Here is a 17,888-nt window from a genome sequence, read left to right on the forward strand (position 1 = left end):
AGCTGCTGGTGTTTGGAAATGAAGAGAAAGTATAATAATAATAATATATATATTTATTTTACATTACATATTATTATTATTATTATTATTATTACATGGAAGTGAAAGTGGGTATTTATTTGATTTGTTGATGAGGGGATGAGTCAGTGGGTTTGGGTTTGGGCGTCTTTACAATTAAGACAGGACATTTGACATTCTGCGCGCAGTGGTTGCTAACACTCCCCAGAAATGCCCTGCCACCAACCCAACAAACAGAATTTAATTAATAATTATTGTATTAATGATAATGAAATCGGATGAGGAGACAAGAGACCTCTTGATTAGGCCATATCCGTGGGTTCCCATGAGAAGCTAGCATATCGACATCCAGGTTTTCTGCAGTTTCACAAATGACGTCCCTTGGATCCCCTGTCAGCACCATCGTCTCCACCTTAACAGCAGCCTGCACCACCCACAGGCAAATCAAATCAAATCAATTTCCCTACAAGTTGGATGATCCAAATATCCAATACATACTTCTTTGATGATTTCATTGCAGATCCTCTTGAATTTGTTGATCACGCATTGCGCCACCTCATTCTTATACTTCTCCATTGTATCAATCACGTCCGTGGACAACAGATGATACCCTCCTCCCCCTCCTCCTCCTGAAATCCACAAAAAGCTACTTAGCTTTGAAATTCCCATGGATAATCGGTACTCCTATATATATATATATATATATACAGGGACGTGTATCCTGTTCCTCCGGCGGCGCCAGGAGACTTGGCGTAGAGGAGGATGAGTGAGTATATCTTTGGAATTAATCCCACGAGGACGGTGATGGATAATGTTTTTCAGACACCATGTGAGAGCGTACTCGCTCTCCTCCCCTTCGTCCACCGCCAGCCACCATGATCTTTCGCTCCCTAGACTCGCCGCTATCACTATCACCCATCGGATAATTCACTTTCAATTCTTGATAATTCTCTTTTATTTCTTCCTCAGCTCCCTCTACTCTACTCTACTCTACTCTAACAACCACAAATATTATATTTATTATATTGCATATGGTGGTGGTGGAAGCAAAGGGATAGAGATGTATTTAGCGGTGGTGGTGGATCGAGGGGTTGGTGTTGCCATGTTTAAAATAAATAAATAAATAAATAAATAATCTTTTGGCGGTTTTTTTATACAATGGGCCGCCGGCCGGTATATCTTGTCCTAATACAGGAATTCTAGTTTTATCTGTTTTTTCTTTCTTTCTTTCTTTCTTTCTTTCTCATTCTCAAAATTTTATTAAATCCCTTTACAAATAGATTAGGTACAGAGTGACTAAAAGAACATAAACCTTTTCTTTTCAAGACAACCATATAAATAGGATGCAAATGAGTGAGCATCTGCTCTCACTCAAACAATTTTATGAATTTGAGATTCCACTCTTGTTACAAACTTAAATTAAAATTAAATTTTGAAGTTAGATATATAATTTAACAAAAACAAACAATTTTCAAAATAAAATATCAAACCAAACAATTTAAAATTTCAAAACATATCGCACTCTCTCGTTAAAACCTGTGATGATCACGTGGTCGTGTTAAACAACAAAACCCATTATCAGTATTGACAACAGAAATTAACCACAAATTGCAGTTATTTTACTTGGGTATATCAAATGCCACGTTGATTAAAGTAATGTTTAATTATTAATCATTCTAATCATGTATGGAACTCACTGTATACTCGTTAAGACTAAAACATATATTCTAATATCTTTCTCTCCTTGGAGAAGGGAGACAGTAATGAGAGGAAGGTAAATGTGATAATAAAAAAAAACATTGATTAATAGAGTATTGTTTAGAAAAAATGGTTATAGACGATGATAGATGTGAAAGGGTTAGGATTGTGGAAAAAGTTTTGATCGATGCAGTAGATGAATGTGATTGATTTTGCTTTTGATAACATGTTTGTTTTTAAGTTTGACATTAAAAATAATTCGGGCTATGCTATATGCAGTTCTTCGTATTCAGCTGGAAGTGGAAGTGGAATTTTGTGCAGTATAGGCCCATTTAATATAATATAATATAGTGGGCCTCGTTAAAATCACAGGGCCAACCCAACTGTCTAGCAGACTAGACTAGACTAAACTCATTGAGCTTAGCGCCAAAGAAAGAAAGAAAGAAAGAAAGAGTTTGTTCAGATAATCTAAGTATCTGTTTTGTTTGCCAGTTGCTTCTTTGCTTGCTGCTTCGTTAGCTCCGCCTCTGCTACGGAGCTCTCGAGGTGGTCTCATTACTTGATAAACATATCTCTTCAATTACTCTCTTCAACTCTCTTCTACCAATCCATCTATCTTCCAATATGCATTCTACTCTTTCTCTATCTTCGCCTTCTTCCATCGCTCGATCCGATCGCACCTTCTCCAGTGCCATCGTTTCTGCAGGAACTGGATCAATTGTTCCTCGTTCTCTTCGCTTCTGCGGTCTTCGAAGAGAGCTATATGGATTCCGCTCTTCATCTTCACCTCGCCCAACTCCACTCTCATCCCACACCCCGCATTTCAACAAGGTCACGGCCTCATTATCGGCAAATGGGACTTCTTCTAAGGATTTCGACTACGATTTGGTTATAATTGGGGCTGGTGTTGGAGGCCATGGCGCAGCACTTCACGCTGTCGAGAAGGTTTGTCCAAATTCACGACCACATTTCTCATTTCACCCCCAACCTTTTTTACTTGCAATGCAATGCAATGCAATGGCTTGTGAAAGTAAAGACCTATTATGTGTTCATACTAATAGAAGCTTTAAAATGAACTTTGTCTTTTCACTATTATACTTTTAGATGCTAAATATTGTGCTACACGATGCATCAACTTTCCCAGGGCTTGAAAACTGCAATAATTGAAGGAGATGTTGTTGGAGGTACATGTGTAAATCGGGGGTGTGTTCCTTCCAAAGCCCTCCTTGCCGTCAGTGGTCGCATGAGGGAACTTCAGAATGAACATCACATGAAGTCTTTTGGTTTACAGGTAATCTAACATCTTATACTTGGATCGTGCTGATTTTGCTATCAAGTAAATTGTAAAGTGTTAGGTAAGGTAACACTTTTGTATTCTTGTCTTTTATCATACAATATTACAACATACAGATATCTTCAACTCAGTGATCGCACTGATGCCTATTCTTACCAATTCCCATCAGAAATACATTCTACCCCAAGGCACAAAACTTAAATGGAGGATCAGATCCCAGGACAATGTATAACATTGTTTATGCTTGTCATTTTGCCCAAACCAACCACCTGCTACTATGTTAATTGTACAACCTTTATTAGTTTGCTTCTCATAGTAAATCTAAGGCAACAACTTATCTTAAAGGATTATATGGACAGAGAACACATTTGTTTTCTTTTTGTTTTCGCAATTTGATTCCAGAACGAACAAACTAGTTGAAAATACATGTTCTCGTATCAAATTTAAGGCCTTCCCCTTTTTTAAGAAATCAATTATGATGATCACCCACATGATGCTGACTTGTTTCTCGAGTGGCAGAATTCCATAAAATACCTTAGTATCTCATTCTTTTTTTTGTGATGTTGGGTTCAACACCCTCTATTATATTGGTTTGACTTGTCATTTGTATATCTACAATTATAGGTTGCAGCTGCCGGGTATGATAGACAGGCAGTGGCTGATCATGCAAACAACCTTGCTACAAAAATACGAAATAACCTGACAAATTCGATGAAATCACTTGGTGTCGATATATTAACTGGTGCTGGAACAATCTTGGTATGCTTATTATACTGGTGACATTCTTTGTTGTTCATTTAATGTTGAGAGAATAAATCTTGTGCTTTGATAGTAATAGAGATCCAATATATCCATCAATTGGCAGTGTGTAAATAATAGTGTTTTCTCGTATATTAGGGCCCACAAAAAGTGCAATATGGTGCTAACAATGTAGTGACAGCAAAAAACATTATTATTGCTACGGGTTCTACTCCATTCGTGCCTAAGGGTATTGAAGTTGATGGTATGCACTTTATCAATTAAGCTTTTCATTACTTCATTTCTTTAATCATTGTACTTGGTCAAAGAAAGCATAGCATTGTGTCTATGAGAATTGGGCTTAAGGTTTTTAAGCTATTCTTTGTATTGTCTATTATCTTATCTATTTTAATGATCAAAATATTTTAAATATCAATATATATTTAAATAATATTAGCTCAATATTTTATCACAAGAGAACTCTTTTATAGGCGAAATATAATATTATTTGACCTTCCTTTTATCCCCCTTCGAAAAAATGCATTTTACTAGGATTTTTACTTGGTACTATAATTTATGAATACCGGTTAATTTAATTTTAGAAAATATTCAGAACTTTGATATGGTCAAACTTTTTAATGGTCTATAGGTCTTTATAAATTGTTGGGAGTGTTTGTATTTCCTGAATTTCTTGGAGGTCTTTGCTGATAATCCAAAATTCTTGATAGGTCATTACAGATTACCCAATTATAAACTGTTACTAAGTGCTCTAGGTATCTAGAGTTTATTGATCCATATTGAGAATTGTGAACATGATTAATCTTTTAGATCACTTGAAATACCATTTCAGTGGAAATCTTAAGTTGTCCAGTTTATTTTTTTTAAGGATAAAAACATTTCATATGTTCAGTTATAAAATTTGATTGATTAGGTATTGTAAATATTTGCCAATGGGTCATGTCATATAAAATAGAGGTGTATTGCATTTACAATTTTCTTGGATTCCTTTCGAAAGAGACCACTTTGAAATGTCTTTATCCTTTTTAATGAAGTCTTTATCTTTTCCTTCTCCTTTTATAACTTAACAAAAGAAGCATTACGAGTCATCAGTGAATCATCAGGAAGATATAAGACCGTATCTGCATGAACTTTGGATACTCCTCTTAGAACCTTTTATTTCCTCCGGATTGGTTTACTTTCTTGGTCCACAAGTTAAAATGTATATTTTTAATTAATTTCCCTACTGTGTATGTTTACTGGAAATCCACTTTGGTGATTTTTCATTTGAGACCTTTTAAGTTACTGTGTATAATTGCTTGCAGGTAAGACAGTAATAACCAGTGATCATGCACTTAAATTGGAATCTGTTCCCGACTGGATAGTCATAGTTGGAAGTGGTTATATTGGTTTAGAGTTCAGTGATGTTTATACTGCACTTGGAAGTGAGGTACAATTATACCCTTTGGAAGTCGTTATATTGGTTTCGAGTTCAGTGGTGTTAATGAAGCGATAGTTGTGCAGGTCACATTTGTGGAAGCCTTAGACCAGCTTATGCCTGGCTTTGACCCTGAGATTGGGAAGCTGGCTCAGAGAGTCTTGATTAACCCAAGAAAAATTGACTACCATACTGGTGTATTTGCTAGCAAGGTCATTTACATTCAATAACTATTAATTAACTGTGTGTCAGATAAAAAATTATTTATAATTCTCCTTGGAGTTATAAATAACTCCAAATTTGTCCAAGTTTTGCTTGCATCCTCTTATGATTTGATGTTTTGATCAGATTACTCCAGCGAAGGATGGAAAACCTGTGACTATTGAGCTTATCGATGCCAAGACCAAGGAACTAAAAGAAACTTTGGAGGTATATTTTCAGTATATGGTCTAAAAAAATATGTTACATCAATAGAAATTGATGGTAAATATTTTTTTTTGAAAAATAGAAATTGATGGGAAATATTGATCAAGCAGTTTTAATATTTTAGTCAAATATATAAATGTACTTCTTCTAGATTACATTTGTATGTTGTTTTCTTGTTATTCATGAGCATACAAAAGTATATGTATATACATACATCAGATTTGAAAGACAAGACATTTTTTGTTACTTTTGCTTGTCCTTAATCAGTAACGGGAGAACATGTTCAATATCCAATTATGTTGTCATCCAATTATGGAACATTTGCTCCTGTTGATACAAGGCTCCTCAATTAAGAATTGAAACTCTGCTTTAAGTCATCACTTCAGTTAAAAATTTACAGTTTCTGATATTATAAAGTTCCAGAGATATTTCCATTCTCTAGATTACAAATACCCAAAATCATTTTTTGCAATTTCTGTTTTTGTGACACTGTAACATGCCATATACTTAAGGATTCTCTATGATTTTAGGTGGATGCTGCTCTTATTGCTACTGGAAGGGCTCCATTTACAAAAGGGCTCGGTTTGGAGAACGTAAGTGGTCAATAATACATGTAACTAGAGCAACCAACCAAATCTTCCATGCTACTAGTAACCAATTCTAGTAAGCTTGATGCATTTTTTATAAGCAGATTAATGTAGAAACTCAACGCGGATTTGTTCCTGTGGATGAGAGAATGCGAGTTATTGATGCAAAGGGAAAACTGGTAAACCTGGAATTTCTTCAATGTGTTTATGGATCTCTCTCTGTATGTATATGTTTCACCCACAACAGTTCAAACTTTCAGGTGCCTCATTTGTATTGTATTGGTGATGCAAATGGTAAAATGATGCTTGCTCATGCAGCAAGTGCACAAGGAATCTCGGGTAACTACCTCCTATCTTCAGAATATAGTTTTCTGTATTTGACATATTTTTCTTATGAGTTGGTTACCCTGTGTTGCTTTCTGGGCATAGTTGTGGAGCAACTTAGTGGAAAAGATCATGTGATCAACCATTTGAGCATCCCAGCTGCATGCTTCACTCATCCTGAAATCAGCATGGTTGGACTAACAGAGGTGAGAAATTTTCTTTTTGTCATTCTAGGAAAATTCCCCATCTTTAGAGATATGTGTGAATTTGCAGAGGCTTCTTTAATTATTCTTGCAATATCACATAAGCAGTGTTTATAAGCAATGCAAGTTAAAGAATTGAAGATGCCAGTAATATGCCTTCTGCTAAGCCTCTAGCACTCAGTGCCATTTTATGCAATTCCCTTTGGGTATCAAAGTTTCAAATAAATGGAGTGTAAAGTATTTACTAAGTGTTCTTAGTCCTTGGCATTGACGTAGATCTGAAGGGCTTCTATGACAGTGTTCAAAAGACAGTATCGGCCTTTTATCTTTCCCAAGTTGGGTTTATCCTTCTTTCCCGAACCTAAACGGAATAGACAAGCATGTATCAATAAAATCTCGGTGTTACAATTTCTATATCATCAGGTTCTTTATCGTGTCTTGTAATTGGTATCGGAAACTTCAAATATGAATGCTGTAAAATTGGCCTTTAAGCTGATAATTGTGTGGCCAATGTTCATAACAAAGGGTATTGGTTTCATAACACAATCGTTGTTTTCTTATATTTGCTTTGTTTTTCCACTTCTCCTTTGTAATGTTTGAACGCATCCTTTTTCAAAAAAGAATTATATATAATCATGTGAATTAAAATACTTGACTTTTGCAGCCTCAAGCTAGAGAGAAGGCGGTAAAGGAAGGATTCGAAGTAAGTGTTGCCAAAACTAGCTTCAAAGCTAACACAAAAGCCTTGGCTGAGAATGAGCCAGAGGGACTTGCAAAGGTAATATATACAATGAAGATCATTATCTCATCTAGATACTTTGATTACATACTTCTGAGTTCTATTGCTTTTGCAGCTAATCTACCGACCTGATAATGGAGAAATACTTGGTGTTCATATCTTTGGCCTCCACGCTGCAGATCTCATTCATGAGGCATCTAATGCTATAGCCTTGGGAACACGGATACAAGTATGTTTCTTAGTTCCCTTTTGTTATTGTAAAATGGCATATAGCAAATGCTGACAGGGAAATGTCTCAAGTATTTGAACATGGAATTATCAGTAAACAAAATAAAAAAATAATTAAAAAAAAAGGCGATAAAGGCACATGCAAAGTCAAATCCTGCTTTTTCCCAAAAAAAAAGTCAAATCTTGCTTCTTCTTTTTTTCTTAGCTTATACATCTCTGCATTAATTCAAAACATTTTTTTTTTCAAAATCAACCTTATGTTTCTCAATAGTTATCCCAATCATATGAGTATTATTTTTCTCCACCCTTCTTTTGTTGGTTATTCCGAGTTATGACAATGCAAAATCTTTCAGGACATAAAACTTGCAGTTCATGCCCATCCTACATTATCTGAAGTCCTTGATGAACTCTTCAAGTCTGCCAAGGTAAGCAAGCCTTTATGATTTATAGATCTTTACAATAATAAGCTTTTTAGCTAGGTTGTCTGTCAACTGCTAGAAGCAACAACAAATTGCATTTTTCTGGCTAATTAATTATAACTTACCAGAAAAGTGTCCATTTACTACACATTCAAGTTAGATATCACTAATTTAAAAAAAAAATAATTAAAATTAGAAAATTCATTTGCTTAATTTTCACATGAACCTTTCTTCAAATTTAATTTATTTGTCAAACTTCTTAGACATATATAGGCAGGTATACAAACTTACATTATTAATTTGAAACAGGTTAAAGCCAACGTTTCAAGTTCAGTTTGTGAACCAGTGGCAGCCTAAGATGATCCTCTTCTTCCAAGGCATAATTTATGATTTGGAATTAGCTGAGCGTCCAAATTTGCAGTTGAGCAATGGTTAAATAGATTACCTGTTTAATTATGTTATTGTATTTGTGCCATTTTCCGTAATGAAAGGTGCCTTATAATAAATACTATGAAGAGTACCAACTAGATAAGACAATTTATTTGGATTAAAAAATTATGGTGGGTAATAACATTTGAGGTGGTTGTATTTCTAGGGAAGAAGGAATGTCAAGTTTTCAATCCCATGATGATGTGTGTAAAATGATATGGAGTATAATCTTTGAAAGATTAGGGTTTAACATAATAATACTTATTCACCAAGGGATGGCTTGATGGATTCCAAAGAGAAGCTCTAAACATGTTATGAAGTTCTCTTTGTTTACTCAAACCTTGTTATAAATTGCCATTTTTTGTTTCATTTCCACAAATTTTTGAAAAACAAACTCCCACTCCCACATCATATATATATATAACAGCAAAACCCTAGTGAACCCCAATTCTTCTCAATTTCTTCTAGCTTACTGATTAACTTTCAAAAGGTAAAAGAACTAAACTAATCAGAGCATAACAGTCTGAATTTTTAGAAATATAAATCAAAATTTTTTAACCCAATGTACATTTAATGACAGAATTTGCAAGCAACTGGATATAAATTTTTTTGTCAGTCCGCCAAATTCCATCAACAACTGGGAGTTGGCTTCTTCTTTTTCACTTCTTTGAAGAACCGAATCCCCCAAATCCCATCATAGCTGCAACATCTGGGTCTATTTCCTTTGTTGTTTCCTCCTCGGCCAACATCTCCTTCTGCTCACATGAATAATAAAACTTGTAAAATTAGACAGCCACATTCGTCAATGATTGATAAATTTGAATGCTCTCAATATACTATTCAACCTTTTTCTCTTTCTTTTTTTCTCTGCGTTGGCGTTTCCTTTCCTCCTCTTCTTGTTGCTGTTTCAAGATCCTTTCATCCAAATCTAACAACATAAGAAAAAAACATATATGAATGGAATGAAACCATTTTAAGAAGCTTTTGTAGAACATTAATAATAATAATACCTTTTTCTGTAAAGCTTTCTACATCCTTCCTTTTCTTGAGAATCCCGAATCTCTCCTGAACCTGAGCACCATCAACATGATAATTGTATATGAACACATGAAAGTCGAAACCACCTAAAATTGATCGAAATTGTTTCCTGTATCCAATAAGATTTTCAAAAGGCAATACCACCACCACCACCACCTACCTACCTTCTCAAGGGATGCCCGTTCCACTCGCATAGACATGCCCAAAGCTCTTTGATCTATAGAAGAACCAACAAAAACCAATAAGAGCATGTTTCTGAGTAAAATGTAGATGAATTATGATCTACATACGTTTTTTTCCATTGATATGATCCAAGTAGTTTGCTGAATCTTTCACTACACATTCACAGACTGAGCAGAAATATCCTGCCTGTAGAAAATGTAATCATGCATACAAACAAACATGTGAGCAAATGTGGGGGGAAATGCAGGAAAAAAAAAAAAAGAGTGACAGGTTAAGAATATCAACTGTAGATAGAAGAAGTTGATTATGACCTTAAAAACACAACAAATTAGATGACATATGTCTATAATTAGATAGCAACCAATATACCTGCTGGCTTAAAGGTGCTATTGGAGTGATAACCTGCCATTATAAAAGAAAAGAAAGAAGATGAGGATACCAATAATTCGGAGCAAATGTTGGTATTGAAATTCTAATAGTACAACATAAATACTCAAGGGGATGTTTTAACAGTAGTGAAAACGGCTTCAAGTTAGGCTTCAAGTCAGTCATAATCACAATCTCATAGATAGAGCCAGAAAGGAAGTAAATGTGATATGCGTGAGCCAATTCCATACATATTTCTTAAATTTACAATGACAACCTCTCGACTAAATTTTATACATGCATATTTTGTAAATTTGAACATGAATGTCGTTGACAAAGAAAGAAATTGGTTAATGGTAGGTTTCATGTTGGAAAAGAGTAGGAAATAAAATAAAAAACAGATGCATATGATATGATACATTAATACACATATTTCAATTGCTAACTTCAAATTCAAAATACAGAACTAATTATTTCGGTTGTGAATACAGCATGATGGTGTACTGTACTAACCTGAGTCTTCCCCAGGCGGGATTCAAGATCAACCTCAAAATCCCTATGCTTCAATGGTTGCCTTTGGACAGCAGGACCTTTTGCTGTCATGTCATGTCATTCAGAATCAATTAAGAAGCATATTGTGAATACCAACAAACTATTAACTAAGAAGACGAATTCTCTTTTACTTACATTTTTTGGATTTAGACTTAGCCTCTTCCTACACAGAATGAATAACAAAAATAGAATGATCAAAACACGAAACTACAGGGAAGATCAATTTCTTATATTTTGTGAATAAGAGAGAGAGAAAGGGGATAAGCATGTAGAACCTTTTCCTCACGCTCACGAGCCCGTTGGAGGTATTCTTCTGGATCAAACTTCCTTCTGAAAGTGTTGTCAACACCTGCAGCCTACAAATACGATGAAATTCAGTTTGAAGTTGTGAGAGATTTCTACAAACAAATCATATACGTGCATGTATTGAGAGAGAGAGATGGAGCTTACGGGATTGCTAGACTGAGCCATTGTTCAATTTAGGTTTCCCCCGCAGAGCTTCTCTTTTCGTCTAATTGGTAATCGAGGAGATACAATGATCGCTTGATCAGTGTATATTTTAGTTAGTCTGAAAACGCAATGTCAAGTGGGTGTTTGGTCTAGTGGTATGATTCTCGCTTCGGGTGCGAGAGGTCGTGAGTTCGATTCTCGCAACACCCCTTTAATGTTATTTTTATTTATTAAATCCATATTTTTGGAATAAATAAATAACAGTGTAATAGCTTTTTCGTAGAAAAACACATATTCCAAGTAAATGGAACTAACTATAAATAGCATCGGTCAAACAGATCTTTCATTCTTTCTTTGATGCTCAGTTAAGACACAGACGACGACTCGATTTGCTTCATAGACGAGGAGAAGAAGAAGTTTGGGAGCTGCTGGGAGAAAATGTCTAGATCATCCATCACTGCGGCGATCGCAATCCTAGCTCTGTTTCTGATATCCTCCACCTTTGCCGATGATGTCGTCATTTTGACCGAGGAGAACTTCGAGAAGGAGGTCGGTCAAGATCGAGGTGCTCTCGTTGAGTTCTACGCCCCTTGGTGCGTACAAGTAAATTAGTAATATGTCTATTATCATGGAAATGATGGTTGTGAGGCCATCTGTAGTTAGATCTGTATTTCTGATCATTCATTCATTCATTGATCTCTTCACATCTAGATCTGAGACTGGAAATTGGATTTATTTAACTATGATTCAGTTAGTTATCTAGTGCTTTCTTTAATTGACTGATGGATCTCTTACCGATTGACTATAAAGATTTGAATAATAGTCTCAACTTCAATGTGTAGATACATTAACTGTAACGTTAAGGAGAAAATAGTTTCATTAAGCTGCATTCTAGCTCATTTTTGCTATCGTGAACCAGCATTACTTCGCAAACAAAAGAGTTTGATGACAACTATTAGCTTACCGATAGGGTGCGTATTTTATGGATATTTCATTCAATCTGTTACATAACAAGTTTAACAACCTGCTTGATTGTTGTACTATAACACTTCTCTACATAAAACGTTTGGCCTCTTTAGAGGACTTTTATGTCCACATCTATCTATCAAGTATTCTGGAGTTTTTTACTTCAGCATTTTGATCACTGTGTGAGATGGCTGTAGTGAGTTTGATTTTCTTGTCTGGCTTCTGATTCTACAATTTTGTATAACATTGTAACTTCCTCTCTCAAATTATGTTTTGCTGCTCAGTTCGGTGATGACGAATGTTCTATTGTAGGTGTGGACACTGTAAGAAGCTTGCTCCAGAATATGAGAAACTTGGTGCAAGTTTCAAGAAATCAAAATCTGTTTTAATTGGAAAGGTAGGTATAAAGATCTGCTATCATATTCTATTCTAAAATGAATTTCACAGCAGGGTGGTGAAATTCTGCTTCAATTACACTACAAATAGGTTCCTTCTAAACTGATGATAAATCTTCATTACCTAGAAAAGATATAAAAAGTTTTTTTTTTTCAGTTGCCTTTTGGGTATTCCATCCATAATATGTTTGTTATAAGTCAATAAGTTAGGTGTCAGCCCAGTTATAGTGTCTGGTGTTCTGTATATTGAGTTGAAGGGATTACTTGTTGCAGGTTGACTGTGATGAACATAAAAGCGTGTGTAGCAAGTATGGAGTTTCTGGATACCCAACAATACAATGGTTCCCCAAGGGTTCTTTGGAGCCTAAAAAGTAAGAGTTCTGAAAACTTAGTTTCATTAAATCTACATGTAAAACATTTCTTCCACCATATATGGATGTGAACTTATCATATAGTTCTTTATTTATTTACCAGGTATGAAGGTGCACGTACTGCTGAAACCCTAGTTGAGTTTGTGAACACGGAAGGAGGTGATAACCTTACTAATGGGAACTTTCTCTATTACCACAAGCATCTCTCTCTTTCCTTTGTTTTATGTCCTTGCTTATTGTCAATGAACCTTATACTCAATATAGATAATTCAAGGAGTTTATGTCAGCATAAGGCTGCACAGTCCTGACAGCCGGATACTTTGCCAAACAACATTTTTCTTCCTGTAGGCATAAATATTTTACCCATGGTGCAATATAACCATGTAGATGGCCTTAATTATAGACATGTTCTACAATTGTATATGATGAGATTCTATCCTTTCAAAAAGAAAATTGTATTTGTTGCTACCATATTCAAGATAATAATTCTGAAATACGCATGTCTCTTCTTCTTTAGTTATAAGAGTATTGGTTAGCTTCATAAACTCTGTTGACCACTAGTAGATGGTATATGCATGCTATTATTGTCATTATGAGCATATAAAACAAGTCAAAAAGTTATGTTTCCATTTTAGGATATTTTGTCTTCTCGGGAGTCTGTCTATGACAGTGAATTAATGCTTATTTACCCCCACCCCCAGGAACCAATGTGAAGATAGCTGCAATCCCCTCCAATGTTGTGGTGCTGACATCTGAAACTTTTGATGAGATTGTCCTGAATGAGAAGAAAGATGTTTTGGTAGAGTTTTATGCACCCTGGTAAGATTGTCCTGACTTCTTTTTGGGTAATTTTTAATCAGGCACGGGCATAAATATGTGCTTGTCGGCTTTAGTTGAGATGCAACTTGTTGGCTTTTAGTGACTGATTCATATTGTGTTGTTCTGCAGGTGTGGCCATTGCAAGAGCCTTGCACCTGTAAGTGGGTGATTGGCTCTTGATTGTAAAATTTTATCTCATCCATAAAACCTATTACTGATTCACATTTCATTTTATTGCCTTGTATGAAGATTTATGAAAAGGTTGCCAGTGTATTTAAGTTGGAAGAAGATGTTGTAATTGCCAACCTTGATGCTGATAACCACAAAGACCTTGCAGAGAAGTAAGTGAATAGTAATAAATAAATTTCATTTTACCTAGATAACGAAACACATTTAGGCTATGTTTGGATTGATCGAACTGGGACTAGAATTATAATTATATGATTTTACAAGAATTGGAATTGAATTGTAGTTCAATTCCTATGTTTGGATTTGTATACATTAAAATATTAATCTGGAACTAAAGAAGAATATAAAATAAAGTTGTTAAGAATTGGAATTTTGAATGACAATTCTACTACCTATCCAAGCATAGCCTTGAGGATTTGGCTTTGTTTCAAACAGAATCCTATTTTATATATATTGAGAAAAAATGTTGCATTATGCATACTATAGCTTGCATAAAATAATTGATTATGATTGTCTCAACAGATATGGAGTAAGCGGGTACCCGACATTGAAATTCTTCCCCAAGGGTAACAAAGGTGGTGAAGATTATGATGGTGGGCGTGACTTGGCAGACTTTGTAACTTTCATCAATGAGAAGTCTGGCACCAGTCGTGATACTAACGGACAACTTACTGCCAAAGTGTGTGCCCTTTTTATAGTCATTTTTAATATATTCATTTATCTTGAATTTATTGTTGTTGTTTGGTTCAGGCTGGTACAATGGAGACTTTAGATGCTTTGGTGAAAGAATTTGTAAGTGCTGGTGACGATGAAAAGAAGGTTGTTTATGCCAAGATGGAGGAGGAAGTTGAAAAACTTACCGGTTCTGCTTCAAGGTTATAATTTTTCAAATGTTCTTCATAGGAAATTATACTAATGAAATGGTTATCTTACGATCTGAAATGTGTTTTTCAGACATGGAAAAATATACTTGAAAGGTGCGAAGAACACTATAGAAAAAGGTGGTGATTATCCCAAGAAAGAAATCCAGCGGCTGGAGCGTATGCTGAGCAAGGTAAATTATCTGCGGTTGATTTTGACGTTTCTTTCTTTCTTTCTTTCTTCACTCTTTGACAAGTGAAGTATTGGATGTTAATATTAATTATGGGTATCTTGTGCACAGGCAATCAGTCCATCAAAGTCTGATGAATTCACTCTAAAGAAGAACATCTTATCTACCTTTGCTTAAAACTGCCTGGTATGAAATGAAATGGCATTATTATTATTATTATTATTATTATTATTATTATTATTGTTATATGGACACATTATTGATGAGGTTCTATTATCTTCACACACAAGTTTGTCTTCTGTTTGTATTATTATTACTACCTTGTAGAGGGACCCCCTCCCCCTTTTTGCAGTGTTAACGGATAATTTTGGTTATAATCGAAAGGAAACATTCATTAAATGATGATGTAGTTGAGGACAATGCATTAAATTTACCAAGCTTGATTTTGTTATTTATAATATTTGGATGTTGAAAAGTTGAATTGAGAAAGAAGTAAAAAGAAGATATCATATAATTCAAATACACTTCTCTACTACTAATATAGAAAGAAGAAAGAAGGAAGATTGTATGTAGTTGGAGATGGACCCAGTAGTAGTCTTATTACCCAGAAACAACAGCTAAATGGTCCATCGTGCACTGCAGACTGCACCACCTTAGCTTTATAGCTTATTATTATTAATTTATCTGTCCACTGTTATTGCATTATTTGTCAAACTCAAACAGATTGGCCGACCCACACCCACACCCAGAGGTTTCGACTTCAATACGTACGTACTATCCTCCTCCTTCCTCTGAGTCAGTATGTATTTGACTTGGTTCTAATTAAGATATAGATAAATAGATGGTAGTTAGCATGGGTAATAATAATAGTATAATACTCCTCCACCACCATCATCACCAATGGAAATGGAAAAACGAAAGATGAATAAAAAGGAAAAGATGTATATACACAGAATCCCCAACAAATCCATTATTTTTTATTTGATTTGTTAGGTGTTGGAGGAGGATGATAGGTGGTTGAGTGGTCTAGCTAGCAGCAAAAGCATTGATTGCTGCTGCAGCACTGTATCCCTTGGAGCTGAAGCCTAAGCAGCCGGCAAGCAATCCTTCCCTGTAAGGCAAATACGTCTTCTTCCTCAACTCCTCCGCCTGTGCTCTGCTTGCCTTGTAATGCACCTCGTGGGGCGATAGCACCACCTCAATCCTCCTCTTCCCCCCCTCCGCCACACCCCCACCTGCTTTCATTCTCTTTGATGATGAACAAATCCCACTACCCGAATCCTCCTTCTCATTCTTCTCATTCTTCCCACATTCACTACTACTAGCCTCCTCACTGTTTGAATTAGCACCCTTTTCTTTTATGTCCTTCTTCACCTTCACTGTAGTAGCAGCAGCAGCAGCAGTAGGAGAAAACGAAATTGAGCTCCAGAACTTACTACGCCTACCATTGTTGTTGTTGTTGCTGCTGTGTCCTTCGCTCTTGCTTCTGTACAGAAAATCCTTCAGAAACACTAACCCCCACCTCTTCGACCTCAGCAGGCTTCCCGATGACGACGACGACCTCGAGGAAGAAGAAGACGCCGACATTGACGGGGTTGTTTCTTCCCCTCCTCCTCCTCCTCCTCCGTGCTTGCTGCTGCTGCTTTCAACTCCTCCTGCTTCACTTATTTGGGACGACGTCTTCTCCTTGATCTCGTACTCCTCCTCCTCGTTCCACTCAAATGCCGGCATTCTAAGGGGAGACATAGATTTCGTCCTCCGCCTCAGAGATCTGTCCCACCATTTCACATCACGCCCCCCTCCCCTTCCAATGACTTCTTCTTCTTCTGTATCATCATCATTCTCTTCCGATTCATCCAGATCTAACAATGGCTCTAGAGTCTGCGGTCGGTGAAGGTGAGAGGACAGTTTCATTGGACGGATTTTTCCGTTGAGGAAGAGCTCGTCGGCCGAGCTCATTGATCCTCCTCCTCTTCCTCCAGATGCCGTGCCAGACATTCCTCCGAACCTTGAGGAGAATTCGAACTCGTAGGAGCTAGATGTTGTAGATGATGATGATGATGATGATGATGCTGCTGCATCGGAATTCATTGAGACGAAATGCATTGGACTGGCCGGAGCACTATAGAAGAAACCTCCACCACCACCTGTGGGACTGCACGGAGCACTGACGAAGGGAGTGGAGCATGAGCTGTTGTTGTCAATGTCTTCCAAGTACATCATCATCGTCATCATTTCGACGGTGTTCTCGAGCTGCTGCTGCTGCTTCTGCTGCTTCTGCTTCTGCTTCTGCTTCTCTTCCATATATGTGAACGAACGAACTCTGTGTGTAGTGTGAGATGAAGAAAGAAGAAAACGATAATCGAAGGAAGATATACTTGGAAATAAGTAGTACGTTACAGCTGACCTCCAATGTCTTATTTATATCTATCTATCTTCATTTTATTCCTACACAATTATTTCTTGCCTTCCCTTATTAGTGCCCCCCAACGATACTCTTTCATTTCAATATTATTATTGTTGTTATTCGGTTCAAATTGGAAATTCACCACAAGATTTTTAAAAAAATAATTAGGGAATGAGAAAGTATATCAAATCTTGCCTTTTCTTTTTTTAAACTTGTTCCATAAAATGGTATTTAAACATTTTGTATTGATAATTTATCAAAATGTATTTTTTATATTCTAAATTTGATATTTTGATATTTTAATTGATGAATTAAATAATAATAATAATAATAATAATAATAATTGTTATGCGATAAAAAGATGTATTTTAAGAAAAATTAAATAAAATATGCAACATCAAACTAGCTTGTCGGCACCTCCATTTGATTGTCTGCAACTTCTTCTTCTATTCTTCTATTATTGGATGGAGTAGGATTCTCCTACAATATTTATTATTAGTATAAAAGTGATTAAGAATTAATGATTGATGAAACATATTATTAATTACAAATAAGTGTCAACT

The 17,888-nt window shown here is 35.8% G+C and overlaps 4 protein-coding genes, 1 non-coding gene and 1 pseudogene across 5 annotated transcripts; 3 read left to right on the forward strand and 3 right to left on the reverse strand.

The window, feature by feature from the left end:
* Positions 1-115: 115 nt before the first annotated feature.
* On the reverse strand, positions 116-2,272 carry LOC124910180 (annotated as a pseudogene).
* LOC124945766 (dihydrolipoyl dehydrogenase 2, chloroplastic-like) lies at positions 2,201-8,731 on the forward strand. Its single transcript, XM_047486260.1, has 15 exons — positions 2,201-2,661; positions 2,861-3,007; positions 3,635-3,769; positions 3,908-4,013; positions 5,071-5,195; positions 5,270-5,395; positions 5,532-5,612; positions 6,140-6,202; positions 6,301-6,375; positions 6,457-6,535; positions 6,626-6,726; positions 7,388-7,501; positions 7,578-7,691; positions 8,044-8,115; positions 8,419-8,731. The coding sequence occupies exons 1-15, from the start codon at positions 2,341-2,343 to the stop codon at positions 8,464-8,466; spliced, it is 1,707 nt and encodes a 568-aa protein (XP_047342216.1). The 5' UTR covers positions 2,201-2,340; the 3' UTR covers positions 8,467-8,731.
* Positions 8,732-8,972: 241 nt separating this feature from the next.
* Positions 8,973-11,249, reverse strand: LOC124945770 (zinc finger matrin-type protein 2-like). The gene is made up of 10 exons (XM_047486263.1): positions 11,128-11,249; positions 10,953-11,033; positions 10,813-10,840; positions 10,639-10,721; positions 10,129-10,161; positions 9,867-9,945; positions 9,741-9,793; positions 9,549-9,609; positions 9,384-9,466; positions 8,973-9,293 (listed from the first exon to the last, which is right to left on the reverse strand). Exons 1-10 carry the CDS (start codon positions 11,146-11,148, stop codon positions 9,198-9,200), a joined length of 618 nt encoding a protein of 205 aa, XP_047342219.1. The 5' UTR covers positions 11,149-11,249; the 3' UTR covers positions 8,973-9,197.
* Positions 11,250-11,265: 16 nt separating this feature from the next.
* TRNAP-CGG lies at positions 11,266-11,337 on the forward strand. The gene has a single exon. It is a non-coding gene; the product is annotated as a tRNA-Pro (tRNA).
* Positions 11,338-11,465: 128 nt separating this feature from the next.
* On the forward strand, positions 11,466-15,314 carry LOC124945768 (probable protein disulfide-isomerase A6). Its single transcript, XM_047486262.1, has 11 exons — positions 11,466-11,720; positions 12,406-12,490; positions 12,762-12,859; positions 12,963-13,018; positions 13,561-13,678; positions 13,808-13,835; positions 13,928-14,019; positions 14,390-14,546; positions 14,618-14,742; positions 14,822-14,921; positions 15,030-15,314. The coding sequence occupies exons 1-11, from the start codon at positions 11,566-11,568 to the stop codon at positions 15,093-15,095; spliced, it is 1,080 nt and encodes a 359-aa protein (XP_047342218.1). The 5' UTR covers positions 11,466-11,565; the 3' UTR covers positions 15,096-15,314.
* Positions 15,315-15,350: 36 nt separating this feature from the next.
* Positions 15,351-17,316, reverse strand: LOC124945767 (uncharacterized protein DDB_G0271670-like). The gene has a single exon (XM_047486261.1). The coding sequence runs from the start codon at positions 17,220-17,222 to the stop codon at positions 15,945-15,947; it is 1,278 nt and encodes a 425-aa protein (XP_047342217.1). The 5' UTR covers positions 17,223-17,316; the 3' UTR covers positions 15,351-15,944.
* Between the last annotated feature and the right edge of the window lie 572 nt (positions 17,317-17,888).

The sequence above is a fragment of the Impatiens glandulifera genome, chromosome 7, assembly GCF_907164915.1.
Source record: "Impatiens glandulifera chromosome 7, dImpGla2.1, whole genome shotgun sequence".
NCBI classification, from domain to species: domain Eukaryota; kingdom Viridiplantae; phylum Streptophyta; class Magnoliopsida; order Ericales; family Balsaminaceae; genus Impatiens; species Impatiens glandulifera.

What these genes read in the sequence shown, in the direction of transcription:
- LOC124945766 (XM_047486260.1), top strand. Translation starts at nt 2,341, where the DNA reads ATGCATTCTACTCTTTCTCTATCTTCGCCTTCTTCCATCGCTCGATCC. An exon ending in CTGGTGCTGGAACAATCTTG is followed by an intron (nt 3,770 to 3,907) that starts GTATGCTTATTA and finishes CTCGTATATTAG; the next exon opens with GGCCCACAAAAAGTGCAATA. An exon ending in AAGGGCTCGGTTTGGAGAAC is followed by an intron (nt 6,203 to 6,300) that starts GTAAGTGGTCAA and finishes TTTTATAAGCAG; the next exon opens with ATTAATGTAGAAACTCAACG.
- LOC124945770 (XM_047486263.1), bottom strand. Translation starts at nt 11,148, where the DNA reads ATGGCTCAGTCTAGCAATCCC. An exon ending in CTCGTGAGCGTGAGGAAAAG is followed by an intron (nt 10,841 to 10,952) that starts GTTCTACATGCT and finishes CATTCTGTGTAG; the next exon opens with GAAGAGGCTAAGTCTAAATC. An exon ending in TAGCACCTTTAAGCCAGCAG is followed by an intron (nt 9,946 to 10,128) that starts GTATATTGGTTG and finishes CATTTTCTACAG; the next exon opens with GCAGGATATTTCTGCTCAGT.
- LOC124945768 (XM_047486262.1), top strand. Translation starts at nt 11,566, where the DNA reads ATGTCTAGATCATCCATCACTGCGGCGATCGCAATCCTAGCTCTGTTT. An exon ending in ATTGCAAGAGCCTTGCACCT is followed by an intron (nt 13,836 to 13,927) that starts GTAAGTGGGTGA and finishes CCTTGTATGAAG; the next exon opens with ATTTATGAAAAGGTTGCCAG. An exon ending in CACAAAGACCTTGCAGAGAA is followed by an intron (nt 14,020 to 14,389) that starts GTAAGTGAATAG and finishes TTGTCTCAACAG; the next exon opens with ATATGGAGTAAGCGGGTACC.
- LOC124945767 (XM_047486261.1), bottom strand. Translation starts at nt 17,222, where the DNA reads ATGGAAGAGAAGCAGAAGCAGAAGCAGAAGCAGCAGAAGCAGCAGCAG.